Source organism: Capsicum annuum, chromosome 3 (assembly GCF_002878395.1).
Source record: "Capsicum annuum cultivar UCD-10X-F1 chromosome 3, UCD10Xv1.1, whole genome shotgun sequence".
Lineage (NCBI taxonomy): Eukaryota > Viridiplantae > Streptophyta > Magnoliopsida > Solanales > Solanaceae > Capsicum > Capsicum annuum.
In genome coordinates, this window is record NC_061113.1 from 212,535,163 (window position 1) to 212,553,581 (window position 18,419).

Here is an 18,419-nt window from a genome sequence, read left to right on the forward strand (position 1 = left end):
GATGTAGCCTAGCTGCTTCACTTGTTCCTTTACTTGAACTTTATGCAATTTTTTTTAGAGCCATATTATCTAAAATTAACAGAAATATAAAATAGATTATAATTAATTAATGCATCGTTAAAAAGGGATAACAGTAAATCAGACATGTACAATAGTAAAATAACAGTTCCAACAGATCGCACATTTGTTGCACCAGGTAGGATATTTATTGCAGCATATAACCAACTTGTTGCAGTGAATGAGCAATATATTAGAAACAATAAAAATAGGCCACACATCTGTTACACCAGGTAGTATATCTGTTGTAGTATATAATCAACCTATTGCAACGTATGAGTAATCCATTAGAAATAATAAAAACAGATCAATCATCTGTTGCACCAGGTAGGTTATCTGTTACAACATATAACCAACCTATTGAAAGGGATGAGTAATCCATTGGAAATAATAAAAAAAAATCACTCATTTGTTGCACTAGGTAGGTTATCTGTTACAGCATATAACCAATATGTTGCAGAGAATGAGTAATCCGTTGGAAACAATAAAAACAGACCACACATCTGTTGCACCAGGTAGGATATCTATTGCGGCATATAACTATCCTGTTGTAAGGTATTAGTAATCTGTTGGAAACGATAAAAATAGATCATTCATCTGTTGCACCAGATAGGTTATCTGTTGCAAGTTATAACCAACTTATTACAGCGTATAAGTAATCCATTGGAAATAATAAAAATAGATCACTCGTCTGTTGCACCAGGTAGGTTATCTATTGCAACCTATAACCAACCTATTGCAGTGGATGAGTAATCCGTTAGAAATAATAAAAATAGGTCACTGATTTGTTGCACCACGTAGGTTATCTGTTGCAACCTATAACCAACCTGTTGCAGCGAATGAGTAATTCATTGAAAATAATAAAAACAGATCACTCATCTATTGCCAAATGAGTTATTTGTTGGATCAATATTATTTAGATTTCTTCCATACAGAAGAGTCGTCTGTCATAACAGACGAATGATCTATTAGATTGTTCATCTGTTGCATCAGATTTTTATTGTTGCATTATATTTTCATGTGTTGCATCAAATTTCCATCTGTTGCATCAGATGTTTAATTTGTTGCATCAGATGTCAAATTTATTGCATCAGATGGTTCATCTGTTGCATTAGATGTTTTATCTATTGCATCAATTGGTTCATCTGTTGCATCAGATGGTTCATCTGTTGCAACATCATTTTTATCAAGAAAAACAACAAATCAACCTAGCAATACCAACACAACACACACACACTAAAAACATTAACGGTGACCAAAAATCATCAAAAAATTGAATCAACAGTTCGACAACAAGAACTACAATAACAACAAAAATTATATTTCACACCGAAATGAGTAGAGAAGAAATGCCAGAAATTAGGATTTTATTCAGTCCATATTTCAAATTTAAGCAAGAAATATTGAAATTGTTAACCAATACTAAGAGAAGTTAGCTCAAGTTCCTCTGTTTCTTCATTAAAAAAAAGATATAATTTTTTACCCGTGAAAGAAGAAATGGGACGACGGAGAACTTGAAGTTGTTGTCGCCGAAGAACACTACTTGTCATGTCGATTGACGATTGAAAGCCGAAAAGGAACTCGCCCAGCTATTTGTCGCTGAGCTTGAAGTCGTCGGGAATTGAAGGAAGAAATTTTGCAGAACTGTTGGTTGAGAGAGAGTTGAGAGAGACTGTCGAGAGACGGGAGAGAAGCGGTTGATTTGAAAAGAAGAGGGGTGTGGGTTGATTTGTATTTTTGAAAAGATTAAAAAGTTTTTAAAATATTAATCAAGTCCACAATTGACTTAATCAAGTTTTTTAATTATGTTTGACCCGTTAAGTTGGTCAATGTCACCAATCCTTCCTTTAAGACTTAAATGACACATTTCCTTCAATTTTCTCTAGATATTAGGTAGAAAAGGCCATTTAACTCCCGCCAAAGTTAATCGACCAGAAAGATATCGGCACTGCACATCAAAATTGAAAACAGTACCTAACAATTAGTTGATGTGCTATTTGCAGCTTCAATAAGTTAAATAGTTACCGAGGTTTCTGAATTTATATTTTATGAAATAAAATAAATCAAATATGCTGTTTGCTTATTTGTGATGAACCTAAAATGATAGCAGTGACTCTCAATACTGCTATAGTAAATATGTTAAAACTATTGGGTGTCTTTATTACTCTAGAGTATAACTTTCTTTATATTAAAAACTCCCCCTTTAAACATATGATAAATATTTGGAATAACTTCCTGAGAGAGCATGAAAGTCGAAAAATATCTTAAAATTGAATCCACCTGGCACAATAAGATCAAGGTAGTTCGAGGTACTATCACGCAAAATGGTGATAATTTGAGGGGAATTTGAACCTATTTAATAAAAAAGAAAATCATGTTTACGGTCACTTAAAACTCTTTGGAGAAGCTTTCGAAACATGATGTTCACATAGCATTTCAAATTCCTCAAGGGAGTATAGATATGAAACAAAACAACAATAGAAGAATAATAGTTATCAAGCTTCTAAAATCCACTTATTATGAAAAAAAAACACTTGCAAGCAACAATTAGTGTCTGACCAAGCTTTTAAAAAGTATTTCTAAGCATATTTTCTCAAAAGAGTTTTTCAAAAGAATACCGTTGAAAAGCTATTTTTTCTAGCTTCTTGGAAACAGTTTCTGCTATTAGAAGCACTTATTTTCCACCAAAAGCTTGACCAAACACTTCACTTATTTTAAATAAGCACTTTTTTTCCATAAAGAATCTGCAGCTTTGCTACGAAAATGCAGAAACAAGAAGCATAATATCATAGAAACACGAAGCACATAAGCATCCTTGTCAAAGATAATAGACTTAAAAACAGTCCAACAATAAAACACACAGGTAGCACTACGTTACATTAAAATACACAATGTATCAAACAGGAAGCTGATTTATGGTTTATCCAGACCATTAACTCATGAAGCAATACATTCTTAAACTTATCAAATCGCAAGAGATTCCACCTCATCCACTGTCCAGAGGTCTTCATATTTATACCACTTCATCAGTCCTTTATCATTTCGAGTGAGCTCACACATGATGCACGAGTCACTCATGCAGGTTAGGAAATTTCATAACCTAGATGCTTTTTCAATAATTGAGCCATCAAGCTTGGTCAGAATTCTCATCGAGGGTGGAGGGGCTTTAGTAATTACGCAATGAGATATGTTCAGCACTTCCAACTTTTTTAACCCCTCCAAGATAATAACCAAGAAAGGTTTAGATAACGCAGTGCACGTTACACTCAACACTTTCAAGTTTGGAAGATATGATACCAGTGCAGTTGCAAAGCGCATATCACAGGGCCCCATAATCTTTAGCTCAGCGAAATTTCTGCAACTCCTTCCAATTTCCTGGATGACAGATGCAGGATTTAGTATACTAGGCATTGTCAACGATTCAAGATCTTCCCATCTACGAAAAGTGCTGCATATTCCTGTCCTTGTTATTCTGTTCCAAGCAGGCATAACTTAAACGTGGACACCTGAAAAAGAGGAGATTCAATTAGCTGTCTTATTCATTTTCACAGTAATTTTTGCTTCTCCTGAATAAGTAGATGTTTGACAATACATTCCAAATATTTTTCACTTTATATTTGGAATTTATAGAGTTGGAGTTGTGTTTGGTTATACTTTTTACAAAGAATATTTGGACTAATATTCAAGCTTGAATGTACTACTCAAATTTGAGATACAACTGCAAAAGTGAAACGTGAGTTGCAAAACAAGTTATAAGCTATTTCATAGTTAAAATACAACTTCAAGTTGGATTTGAAATATTCTTGGCCAAACACTGATTTTCAAATGTGTAAAACTACACCGAAAAAAAGTGAGTATTTTTATGGCCAAATGGATCCTTAGAATAATGGAAAATCATAGGGCATTTGAGATATCAGATTCCTAAACTCTGAAACAATGCTTGCTGCACACTTTCTTGATTTAAGTTATGGTACCATTGAAAGATGAAAGTTTAATGGGGGATTACCTCTCAGCAGTCTAAGCCAACTGATTGCCGTTAACATACAAATTGTAATGGAAGATCAATGTTAGTATGTTTCCACGACTGAGGTTCAGGCAAATATTTAGGACGCAGGTCAATCTTTCATCAGACTGACTGTGGACATACACATACAGCTCAATTTGAGTTCTAATGAAATTTGATTGAAGGACTGACAAATCCAGCGTTTTCCAGAGATCTTGATTAGAACAGGCCAACCGCCACGAACGACAAACTTGAGAAACAACAAAAATCATCTCGAAAAAGTCAGAGGCCTGGAGTATCTTCACCAAGATATCAATTTTAAGGTCCTCCCATCTCCTGGTAGGAAAATTTCCTTCTTCCATCAGAAAATCTTCGATCTCCTAAATTCCTATAGAAACAAGAAGGATCATTACTTTTTGATATCCATGAAGAATATCTGAATTCGTGACGTCAAATTGATCGCTGATTGTCATTCTGTATTCTTGTGAATTTACTCAGACCATGAAGAAGAAAAGTTAAGCCCTGCAATACGAAGAAGCACAGAAGAATGTACAAATATGTCTGAGGAATTCAGGGGTTCCCAAAAGTGAAGAAACTAGGAAAATCTGACCTGGAACTTACGTTGGTTGTAGATAACAACAGAGAACTAGGAAAATCCCCAAAACAAAAGGTTTTCTATGTTTTCTACGGCAATACAAATCAGTAATGAACCAAAAAGAATCCGGGCTAACACATAATTAATACAAGTATCACAACATAAAGTAAAACTATAATCCTTACAATTGATTCACCTATGGATTTTGTGCTTACATCTATATTTTATAGTTTACTAATTTCAAAAGAATATCAAAAAAATGTACGCCTTTCGAGACAACTTTGTCCATGTTATTGTAATGAACAATGATAACCTCGTATATTTTAACACTTTCAACCATCATAGTGCGAAACATATACATCAGTTCAATCGAAACATTTCCAAAGTATAACTCAGGACCTTCTTTCCATTTATTTTCTACATGTGCTACTTGTACCTTGTCATATTTTCACTTATTTTATCTAGTTTCGTATGACCACACACCAGCATACCATACGCATTTCTATAACACTCGCTTTTTGATATGCACTCAAGCCATACGCCATTATTGGTTTCACAACTCTCTTACAAAACCTATCTTTCACTCTCATATGTATCTCCGTATTGTATAGCACTCCTCTGTTTCAACTATACGATTTTAGTTTATGTGTTGCATTTTCTTCTTCGGAGGTAGTGGTATGGACTGCGTACATTTTACCCTCCCCAAACCCCCACTATGTAGGAATACACTGGGTATTATGTTGTTGTTGTTGTGTATTTTCATCTATCAGAATATCACATCATTGATGTGGAAACTCAGCCTAGACATATGAACGATCTATGTGAAGTGTGAACTCACTTTGATGATCTCAAACCAGAATAAAAGAGTGTTGTGGTAAGTAAACAATCAACGTAATACTAGTTTATCCTCACAGTTAGAAATCAATAAAAGAAATGATAGCAAATATTTTGTGAAGCATCAAACATATTGGGACAGATGGAAACTGATAAAAAGTCTCAACAACAGAACCAACGATAGTTGGTAGGGGAATCCGTATGACTACGTTCTAAATTGAAAGCTAAACTAGCAAGTAAACATGATAGATCTACAATCCACCTCCGACAAAAGCTGAAAAAAACTTGGTAGTTTTAGGTTAAAACTTAGCATCTAAAAGAACAAAAATATGTTTAAAGGAAAAAGTGAGGACCTAAATGAACAAAAATATGATATATTAGGAGTCTTGGTAAATATCAAACTTCAAAAATTAATCATCCAGGTTGAACTACACAGAATTCGGTAGGGATTCCTTTATTGTTTTTAGACGTGTTAATATTTTGGAGCCTAAGATATATTCTCCGTAATTGACTAGTGATCTTGCAAATAGATGAATCATTATGTCTGCGGTTTCCAACAGGAAAAACATATGGAGCAAAGCCTGATTCCCCCCTTCATCAGGTTGTCTTGCTTTAGCACAGCTTCCTTTGCTAATAACCATACAAAGCAGCCTACTTTGTGAGAGATTTTGGCTTTCCAAATGTATTTCCAGGGCCAGTTAGTTAACTGTTGGTTTGGGTGATTTAGCTTCCTATAGACTGCATTTACTTTGAAGGTTCATTTCCTATTTCCCTGCCACAGTATGATATCTTGTCCTGCCTTCAAGCCACTGAACTGGTCAATGGTGTTGAAGAATACTGTGACACTTGGAATTCCCTGGTCATTGAGATGTCCCCTGAACACAAAGTTCCACACTTCTGCTAATGCAGAACTAGGCAGTGGACATCTGGGAATAATTTCTCCATATTGCCTGCTTCATGCCAATCATCCCTCCAAAGACAGTTTTAGCTCCATATACCACTTTAATCCTGATGTTGACTTTGAGTTCATTCCATAACATTCTGATGGGTTTCCATCAGTAGTTACCCATCCACTAGAGTACATCTGTTTATACCTAAAACATAATAGCAAAAGACAATTCAATTTGATCTTTTGCAAATTATTCTATGTATAAAACATCTTGAATTCTTCTCCTTCCGGATTGTCCACCATATGCAAGCAGGGACAATTCTCCATCTACTTTTTTTTCTTTGCCAGAGATCCTGCTACCTCCCAAATCTGTAAAGCTTCTGTAGGATTTCCAGACATGATCCAAGATATGCCTTTAAGGTCAAAGAAAATTCTCCACAGTATTTCCACCATTTTCTTCCCTTTTATTACTCAGTTCTTTAATTGTTGTCAATTATTTCCCTAATTATTTCAATTGTTATTTAATGTTCAATCACTTGGGCTTAATAATTTGGGGTTAATTGCATTGCAATAGACCTCATTCAAACAACTTCATTGGTTTCCCCGCCTTGTTTCCATAGAGAGAAAACCAATATTAGAGTTTTAGGAGCTGATATGAAGTCTACATCAATCTTTCTCAAACTACTAATCATCTATCTACAGAGTTTATAGGTTAGATGCCTCGAAAACCAAATTTCTTTTTTTTTTTCTGAGAAAGAAAACAAAATTTCTTTTTGAGAAATGGAATAGCCAAAGCACCATCTGCACTTAACGTATACAGATCAAAAATTGATGTTATAATTTTTTTGGATAAGGATGAGAATGCTGTAAAAAAAAAATCAAAGAAGCTACATTCTCGATTGAAGAACTCCAATTGAATGACAAAAAGAAAAATTGCAAGTACATAAAATCAACCTTGACAAAGATTCAAACATTAAGAACAAGAAAATCTGCACTTGATCATACCACACTAATAATTGAAATGCAGAAAACCAAGATATACAAATTCAGATAACCATAAATTCAGATCTGTAAGGGCAAAAATTCAAATAGCCAGAAAAAGGGGGGGAATCTTCCACGAGGTGCACATCGAATTCCTTTAACACCGGCTGCAACTTCCAGAATCCAGATCTAACATGAGTCAAAAATTAATCCAAAAAACAACCCCAAAGAACGTAAGATCCCATAAATAAAAAAGACACAGAGATAGAGTTTGCGGCCATGCCTTTAGATCTTAGGCGAAGTATTATGAATCACGTACGAGTTTGGATTGTTGATTCACTTCAGAGCTGTGAACAGAGTACGATTTGGATTGTTGGTTAACTTCAGAGCTGTGGGATGATAGTGTAACCTCCTTTCTTTGACAGAGTTGAAGAAAAGTTGATTACTACTTCACTACTGACCATCTGTTTCTCTCTCTAATCTAATCTCTTTCTCATATGACAACAACAACAACAACAAACCCAGTGTAATCCCACCAAGTGGGGTCTGGGGAGGGTAAAATGTACGCAGTCCATACCGCTACTTCCAAAGAAGTAGAGAGGCTGTCTCTTTCTCATATGATGTATCAATAAATACAAAAGTGGATTGAAAAATAAAGATTGCAGCTTTGTGATGAGGAGACGGATTCGGATACAAGGAAATAACCATAAAACATCCACGCATTGGCAGGCGTCGGCTGCCAAACTGCAATAATTGAGAGAACCTGCAACTTCCCACTGCTAAATGGAAGTGTCATCATATCATTCAGACATGTAACTTGATTCTGGTCAACAGTCTTTAACATTTTTCCTTAGGAGATAGATTCTACCTTTTTTTTCTAATAAATGACAAAAAAAGAACACCTTAATGTGATTTTCTTTTGAGTTGATACCTCTAAACTCTCTAAACTATTCACTTTTTATCAATCCAACACTTAATGTGGGGTACTGTGGTTGTAGTTATCCCCTGAACTATGGCCAAGTGATATGGAGAGTGACAATCAAAAGAGCATTTATCTGATCAAGAATACTCAGTGAGGTCCGACATTTTCTCCAGTTCACCTCGTTTAGTGCATTTCCATTACTTTTTAAAAAAAATTAAGTAAGGTTTTCATTGATAATAACAAGGCCACCTTGGCCGTATACAAAAGCTATATCAAAAAGGAGAGACCTACAAAATATGGTTCTCTCCAAAAGACACTCAATACTCTATACAAACAGGAACTACGCACCAAAAGAAAATACGGGACCAGAGACTACTCAGCGCATTGTCCATTACTTGAACGGAAGCTTATGAAAATTGAATAAATTATTAGCACAATGTACCTTAATTTTCTTTATAAAAGTCGAAGTTAAGATTGGCTGGTAAATTCTATTCATAAATAATCATATTTAATATTTCTCTCATTTCAGAAAGAATGTTAACAATGATCGACACCCTCTTCTTTGAAAGACTTAAGAGATAGATTATCTAAATTACTTGACTTTCATTTTCCTTCAATTAATCACTCTCGTTACTCTCAGATTGTTATCCGGAATCCTTTTAAGCATCATATCAGTAAGGTGGCCAGCTAAACATATGATAATGTTTTAGTCGTTGAGGTTGCAAGTTTATGAATATAAAGAACATGAGACTCTTATTGTTAATTATTGTACGCACTAAAATAACATTGGAAGATTATGTAGTACTTGTTATTTAAAAAAGAAGAAGAATCTATAGGATTTTTATTTTGAAGTTAATCTTTTACCTTGAATGCTCAAGCCATTAACCTTGTATTTTAGTTCCCAGTGAAAATGATATAAATGGAAGTCAATCAGCTGTATCTTTAAAATGAATTTAGAGAAAGTTGTAATAAAAGTAATCCAAATGAAGATGCATTCCAAATCAGTAACATTTTTGACGTTGAAATAGGTCTATTCCATTATTTTTAAACACTTCAAATCGACTAGGTTGATTCTTACACCAAGATTTAAGTAATCCAAACGAAATTTACACGAATCTAATGATGTATCTAAAGCAGTTGTATTATTTGCACTAATGAATGGAAAAGGTAAAAAGAACAAGAAGTCTCCCAAATAGCATCCAAGAGTTCTTATGAGCAATCAAATTTGGTATCGAAAATATCTAATTCTTATGTGAGAACTGGAATTTCTTTGATAAAATAAGCTTATAAAGTCACACTCTGTACGGAAAACGTTAATGTCCCAACTACTGGAAAGGAGACAAGGCTCAAAACAGTCATCTACTATTTGGACTTAGGCTCAAAATGATCCTATTCAGTTCAAATGGAACAGTAATAGTCAGTCATAACCCCAACTATAGTGATTATTTAACAACGGCAAAACCTCATCTGCGTATTCTGATCCTAGGGGGTGTTTGGTATGGAGGAAAACATTCGGAAAAATGTGTTCCAAGTTTCTCATGTTCGGTTGGTCAAAAATTTTTGGGAAACATTTTCTTTAAGAAAATAAGTTCCTTAAAATTGAGGAAAATGACTTAGTCAAAAGTAGGAAATAAGTTGGACAATTGACATTTTATATTAATTGTGTCCTCCTCATCCTCCATTGCACCTCATCATCAACCACACACCGTCACGCCCTCATAGTCCCCCATATCACCACCGCACACCCCCTACCTCCAACCCAACTTATCTATCTAGAAAATATTTTCCTTTATAGAGAACACAGTCTTGATACTTGAGACCAGCAGTGGGCAAACATATACTCAGATATAGAGCAGTGTCGTTCTTTTCTCTACCAAAAGTTCCCCAACTTCCACATAAAGCTTAGGACAAAAAATCAAAAGTTGAACATATGAATGATGTGCGGAAAGAAAAATAGGATCCACCGAGAAGAGAGAATATGATAGATCTGAGCGGATGAATAAAAGGACCTCATAGTTGCAGAAATCTGTCGAAGCTGAAGTGCGGGTGACATCTGCTCCGCCGAAGTGCAGATGCCACCCGCAGAGCTGTAAAAGATTCTCATTGTTTTCCATAGCTCTACGGCCATACTCCCAGCAGCAGCAGAAGAAGAGGAGGAGACGACTATTGCCTCCTTCTACGGCCATACTCCCAGCAGCAGCAGAAGAAGAGGAGGAGACGACTATTGCCTCCTTCCGCTCCTATAATTCAATTCAATCAAATTGAAAGCTTAACCGAAAACGAATAAGATGTAATTATAAAACATAGAAAAGAAATTTATATCTTCTTGATTAATAAAAAACATAAGTAAAAGTAAAAAATTTGAAACGAATAATTTGAGATGGAGGGAGTAATAAATAATATTGAGATTTGTTATGTTGGAATTATTTTTATTTAATGTTTGATTTGATTTATTCAAAATGATATGTATTATTATATTTTTAAAAAGATTATTTGTTTATTATAATATTTTTTATATTTTATAATTTTGTGAACTTTGCAATTTATTATTCATGGAAATTGTCATATTGATAAATTGAATGAGAAAAAGATAAAGAGTCACGAAGTTCATTATCAATTGAAAAAAGATAAAAGTTTGTATTGTTAAGATAGTTAACCATCTTTACAATTTTTGAGAAAAAATTGAAAAGAAATTAGTAAAAATTTGCTCTATCCGTTCTTTAATCTTACCTATCTTGGGATTAATTATTGTGTCAATATCTTTTCTAAAAAAATGTGTAAGATAGAATTTATATTAAAATCAAAAATCTCGCATTATCATTTTGAGTATAATTTTAAAATTACTATCTTTAGGGATAGGTAATTTTATCTTTAATATACTTATCCCATGATATTAGAACCTATGTATGACTAATACCATGATTTTCAGGGATCGTTTGGTGTAAGGTATTAAATCAAATAGTCCTGAAATAAAATTTTTAATGCTATGTTTGGCTGTCAAATTCGAAATAACTTATCTCAAAATTAACAAACAGTATCGAGATAAGTTGTCCCACCAAGAGATGGTATAAATAATCCCACCATAGACAAATTGGATGAAACTAATTTCATTGGAAAGAGGACTCGCAGAACTTTCCGTTGATATATAGTAGATCACCCAGATCATTATGTACAAGGAATTATGATCATTTAAAGTTGGAACAAAAACCCTCAAAAATGGGTGAAAACCACACTAATTTGGGGCTCAAATCAGCCCTCGAGCTAATTAGGGTTTTGGGTCAAGAGCCAAGAAAAGGATGAAAACATACCTTAAATCCAAAGATATTCACAAAAATATGTGTTAATCAAGCTTCCAAGCTGTCCACAAGACTCAATTTTAAGATTTATCTAAGGATAAAGTCATAAAATGACAAAATTACCTTCCAAATCTTTTAATTAAATATATATATATATATATATAGCACAGCCCGGGCTAGCACGGGCCCAATATATATTTTTTTAGTTTAATTTATGTGAAGTAAATAGAATTTAGATAAATAATCATTAAAATAATTTAAGTTTTTAATTATTGTGATTTATAATACTTTTTTTTCTATTTCAATTTAGTGACAATGATATAATTTCGAGAGCCAGCCAAATACTTTATATTTTTAAATTTTTAAAATTGTTAATTATATGATCTATAATATATTTTACATAATTTTTCAATAAGATATGATTACTCTCTTCGTCCCAATATATGCGGCACATACAAAATTTTAACAATCAGTCAATTTTTTAAATATTTTTATTAATTATTGTTATTTACAATACTTTTTATTTTATTTTCAAATAGCATATGTTGTTTTATATCTTCCCCAATCTCGTCCCAATTTATATGACACTAATATAATTTTGATAGTCAATCAAATTTTTTGTGTTGACATATCATTTTGTTATTCTTAATTTTCTAATACATAAATAACTTATAATAAGGAGTGGTATAGTAAAATCATAGTTTGAAGGACGACAATTTAATTTAAAAGCGATTGATTATGTCACTCTTATAAAAATTAACATAATTTTGTCATATCCAATAGTAATCATTGATAACTCATCGGAGTAGTATATTAATTAAGTACGGAAAGCTATATTTTGCATATACAAAATATAATATTATTAAACATTATTGGATAGTGCATTATGTTTATCTCTCACAATAATAAATCACAAATGTCAATTTAAATGCCGAGCTTAGACGATCACAATAATCAATTAGGAGTGATATAGCAAAATCATGATTGAAGTGGCGAAACAGACATATCTTAAATAACTTACAACGACTATTAGAAATGATATAGCAAAATTACTATAAAAAATATTTGTGAAAAAATTAAATGGGTCTCATATATATAAGACGCCGACTTAATTTAAAACATCAACAGTTAATTTATCATTTTATATCTATTTTATTTTTTATTAAATATTATTAATTTTTAATACTTAGATGACTGATGACTCATAATAATTAATTAGGAGTGATATTTAGTAAAATTACGGTTGAAGCAGTTAAAACAGACATGTCATAAATATTTTTTAAGTCAATATTATTAATTTTTTAATAAATAAATGACTTATAATAATTATTTAAGGGTGATATAGTAAAATCATGTTTGAAGGATGTCAACTTAATTTAAAATATCAAGTGTTAATTTATCATTTTATGTCTATTTTATTTTTTATTAAATATTATTAAATTTTTTAATATTTAGATGACTTATAATAATTAATTAGGAGCGATGTTTAGTAAAATTACGATTGAATCAGTTGCAGCAGATATGTCATAAACGTCTATTTAAAAAAAATATTATTAATTTTGCAATACATAAATAACTTATAATAATTAATTAGGGGTAATATAGTAAAATAACGGTTGAAGCAGCTGAAACAAACATGTTATAAATATATATTTCTCTTTTTTTAATTAACTATTTATTAATTTTATAATACATAAATGACTTATAATAATTAATTAGGGGTGACATAGTAAAATCACGAAGCAGCTGATCGCCAAGTATGTCGAGACCACCGTTTAAATATTTGTGAAAAAAATTTAAGTGGTACTCATATAAGAAGTCAACTTAATTTAAAACATCAAGAGTTAATTTATCATTTTATGTCTACTTTTTTTTATTAAATATTATTAATTTCTTAACAGTTAAATGATTAATCAAGAGTGATATTTAGTAAAATGAAAACTCAAGCAGTTGAAGCGGACATGTCATAAATGTCTATTTATCTTTTTTTTAATTAAATATTATTAATTTTCTAATACACAAATGACTTATAATAATTAATTATGGGTGATGTAGACACGGTTAAAGGACGCCAACTTAATTTAAAACATCAAAAGTTAATTTATTATTTTATGTCTATTTTATCTTTTTTATTAAATATTATTAATTTTTTAATACTTATATGAGCCATAATAATTAATTCGGAGCGATATTTAATAAATTATGATTGGAACAGTTGCAGCAAATATGTCATAGATGTCTATTTTTTATTTTTAATTAAATATTATTAATTTTCTAATACATAGACTTATGATACTATTTCTCTTTTTTAATTAAATATTTATTAATTTTTAATACATAAATGACTTATAATAATTAATTAAGAGTGATATAGTAAAATCACGGAACAACTGGCGAAGCAGCATGATACACTTCATTAGGGTATGAATTATAATTTGATGGAAAAAGATGGACATTTCATTAGGGCATGGATTGTAATTTTATCGAAAAGAATGACTTTTTGTTGAGGTTATTGCAGAAGTCCAAAAGAAGAAATACAAAACACAATTCAATTTAACCAGCCTTATCTAGTAAATTATATAGAGCGATCATTATACCCTCAATCTTTTTTGCAATGACATTAACCTGACATGTTGAAGTAACATTAATAAGAGAGAACGTGAGATTTTGATAGTTTTCACATCAATTTTTTTTTATCAATTTTATCTCTAATTTAAATTTTAATTACTCTAAAAATTTTCATCCATTTTGGTAAATTTGAACAATTATATGGGCTTATTAAATGTTACAAAAGTGACGAGTCATGAAAAAAAATGATAGTGACGCCATAAAAACTTTTTATACAACCAAATTCAAAATTGATCCAATGATTTATTATCTTTCTATTTTGTAGTTATTAATGTTACTTCAAATTTTCATTTTTCCTAATAAATTTATCATGGATAAGTAATTAAGTATCTTGACATTCTCTTTCTAACTTAATACATGCTTAATTATTAAATAAAGTATTATTTTTTATATACAGTTAAACATGTTTGAAAAATTAATATTTTTTAAAAAGTACTATTCAAATTTCAAAATATTAATGATATTAAATAATTAAAATGAGAGTAATTTTTTCACATTTTTTATGATGATTTTTATTTTACAAAAATGAAATTATCAATATTTTATAGAATTTAGGATAAAATTAGTAATTTAACATGAAATATTAAGTTAAATAAGGTGAAGGGTATTTTTATAACCAAACAATCTATTCTTAGAAAGAATGCAATGCATAATATTTTTAGTACCACAAATTAAATAATCACTAAAAAATAATAGTAAAATAACTAATCCCGGACAACTAATTTCAGTATAACTAATTCCAATATAACTAATCCCAACATAATTTGTTTTCCAACCAAACGACCCCAAGGTATTAGTTATACACCCTATAATACCACATAGGGTGTATAACTAATACATGTATTAATTATATATAGTTGTCAAATTTCTACCAAACAAAGGATTAATTAATACCTCATCTAATAATGTATTATTTATTCTAACACGGTCTACCGCCCTTAAGTGCTTTGTCAGTCTCATAAATACTTATTCACTTTTGACTTAACACATAACTTAAAGAAATACTTTCTCTATCTCATTTTATGTATCGTCACTTCTTTTTTTGTTCGTTTAAAAAAAATGTCACGCTTTCTTATTTGGTAACTATTTAAAGACAAAATTACACTTTTTATCCTTATTGGCCCTACTTAAAAGACTCCACTTAATTAACAATAGTACTAATACATTTTTTAAATAAAGGACAATTTGATAAAAATTATTAAGTCTTTTCTTATTTCTTAAACTTCGTGTCTGGTCAAATTATGACATATAAAATAGGACCGATGGAATAATAAATAGAGGGATAATTTTACTATATCACCCTTTGAATATAATAATTTTTTTACTTTGAAAATGAATTATTCATTGTATTTAATACTAAGTGTTGAAGGAATAAAAATAGAAAATTTTAATTTTATAAACTAGAAAAATATTATTTGACATTTCAAAGTAAAAAAATGAATAAATAAAGATGGACGGAGGAAATACCTCTTGAGTTTTTACACTTGTTTATTATTATTTCTTTCTATGCGAAAAAACATCATTGTATTATTATTATGATTCTCAATAACTTCATTAATCACTAAATTAAATTTTATTGTGCTATATATTGTTAAATATGTTGATTTGATGTGATTAGAGTTGTTCAAAATCCAATCGTAATCAATGAGCCAATTGCAAAATTGACTTATTACTTAATGATATTGAGTAGTTGGATTAATGATTTGTGAACGAACTAAAATTTTATAGTTAAAAATTTATCGATGAGGGGATGGATTAGTAAATTTTTATTGGATAAATCATTAACGCATTAAAAGTTATGATACTTACATTTTTACCCTCTAGATATAACTTTTTTACATGTAAGTAATGCTAAGCTTCATTTGATATTTTGTCGCTTTTTAAAATTGATCAAATCAAAATGTTGCTCATCAAATCAAAACAAGTCGTCTTAAACTCTGTTCTAGACTTTTGGTGCTTCTCGATAAAAGTGACTTTCTTCTTTTTCGGTACCAATTTAAGTAAAGCTAGAAAAATAATTGTGTTTAATGAGAGATCAATATATTAGTTAGTGAAAGTGAAAGCAGAGAGTATGAAATGATTGAGTTGATACATTGTCCAATGATCACTCGATAATTATTAACTTGATATCAGGTCAATATATATCTTATTTATTGTCTAGCGGATTAGTATATTGAAAACTAAGATCTGATAAGTCAAAATCATTAAGCATAATTATTGATCCTCTCCCTTCGATAGGTAATCCTAGATGTAATTGTATTTTTTACTTATTTCCTTTTTCTTATTTTATATTTACTTATTATCTAATAATTATTTTGTCTTTTATACTACATTTTTATAATAGTTGAACCCCTTACTTTTCTGGTAGGTTTATCCTTTAAATTGATGATATGTGATATTATACAATGACAAATAATACAACCTATCAAAATATTATATTCATCAATACAATACAATAACTATGATATGATACAATAAATATAATACGATACGTTATTAAAAAAAAATAATAACCATCCAAACAAAGTTTTAGTATTTTTCTGAAATATTCTGAAAGTGATTGCAGCTACCTTCAAATAATTTAAAGGCAAAATGGTCTACTAACCCCTGTGCTTGTACATTTTTGTATTCTAAACCCTGCTACTCACCCTTACGTCAACTGAACCCTTAAATCCATTGAAACACAAAATTTTAAGCCTTTTTAAATTTATCATCCTATGTCACATTTTTGTCTAAAGTGCATGTGATACACACAATTTAGGTGCGTGAGGTCTTCTAAAAAGGTAAAATTGATCATTTTTGTTGTTCATAATACTCATCCTCTTCCCCAATTATTCTAACGCCATCGTTGATTAATTTGAGCTCTTTGTTGCCTCTCACTTGATTTTTTTTTCTTCAAAATTCTCCTCCAATTTTTTTCGCTTGTATTGTTATCTTCTTCTTTATGATAAACTATGCAGTTACCAGTCGATTTTTTAAATTTTATTTACTTGTTTATTCACTTGTACTGCTCAACTTATATATATGCGCCTACCAAATATACAAACTTTTCTCTTCAATAATCTCACTCCATACATTCTTCTCCTCCTCCTTAATCTTTTGACTAGACGCACAAACACCAAGAAAAGAAAAATTCATGTCTCTGCAATTTCATTAAACACCCAAGAAGAAAAAAATTTCAAAATTTTCTTCAAACACTCAAAAGAAATTAATCTTTCTCCATTTTCATCAAATACCAAAAAAGAAAAAAATTTAAACTTTCTCAAATTTCATCAAATATCCAAAAATATAATTAAACTTTCTTCAATTTTATCAAACACTTTGTAACGACCTGAAAATTTGATAGAATAGGTGAAATTTGTGATTTTGTGTGATTTGATGGTTTTACCTCTTCCCATAGTTGCATTGCGGTATTTTCTGGGGTGTAGGGTAATCATTTTTATACCTTTTATGCGATATTGTGATTTTTGATGGCTTTGAGAGCCTTATTTTAGACATGTGTGGTTATCTTTTGATTCGTGTGACTCATGGTTGAACGAACTATGCCAGAAACTCCGAAATATCGATTTTAGAATAGGCAGACCTTTGGTTCGGATTTCGATGCACCCGAGATCATTTGTACCTGTTGGTCGGAAAGTTGAAAAATTAAAAATATGAGTGTGGGATCCACATTTGATCGAAACAACCTCGAATAGAAAATCTGACTTCGCTAAGCGTTTGCAACATTGATTTTAGGGTCATAACATGTTTGGTGTGATTTTATGATTTTTAAATCTCATTTCGATCCTCTATTTGAAAAATTATAATTTTAAATTTCGGAGATCAGCTTTATGAAAACGACATTTTTTTAAAAAATTCTAATATCTTTAATGAGTTCGGGACATCGAATTTAATGTGGCTACATAGTTTGTTTGCATATATCGGACTTCAAAAAAATTTCGGACACCCCATCGGAGTCCGAGTCAGACTCAATTTTATTTAATCTTTTTCAGATTGCTGGTGCAGTATAAATACCCTTTTTTTGTCCATTTTTTCCATTCTTTCACCTTGTCTCTTGAGATTTAAACCCTAAAATAGTGTGAGAACTTAAAAGTGAAACTTGTGGGAGCTAGATTAATGTCTATTTCTTGATTCTATTATGGATTTAAGGTGAGATTTCATCCTTTTCTATTCTAATTTTTTATTAGTTTCTCAAAACTCCAAAAATCTTAGAC

At 30.9% G+C, this 18,419-nt stretch overlaps 1 protein-coding gene across 1 annotated transcript; it reads right to left on the reverse strand.

The window, feature by feature from the left end:
- Window positions 1-2,866: 2,866 nt before the first annotated feature.
- LOC107863309 (F-box/LRR-repeat protein At3g48880) lies at window positions 2,867-4,616 on the reverse strand. Its single transcript, XM_016709178.2, is given in 4 exon segments — window positions 2,867-3,550; window positions 3,552-3,563; window positions 4,064-4,396; window positions 4,474-4,616. Coding segments are annotated over 4 exon segments (888 nt in total). The 5' UTR covers window positions 4,488-4,616; the 3' UTR covers window positions 2,867-3,021.
- Between the last annotated feature and the right edge of the window lie 13,803 nt (window positions 4,617-18,419).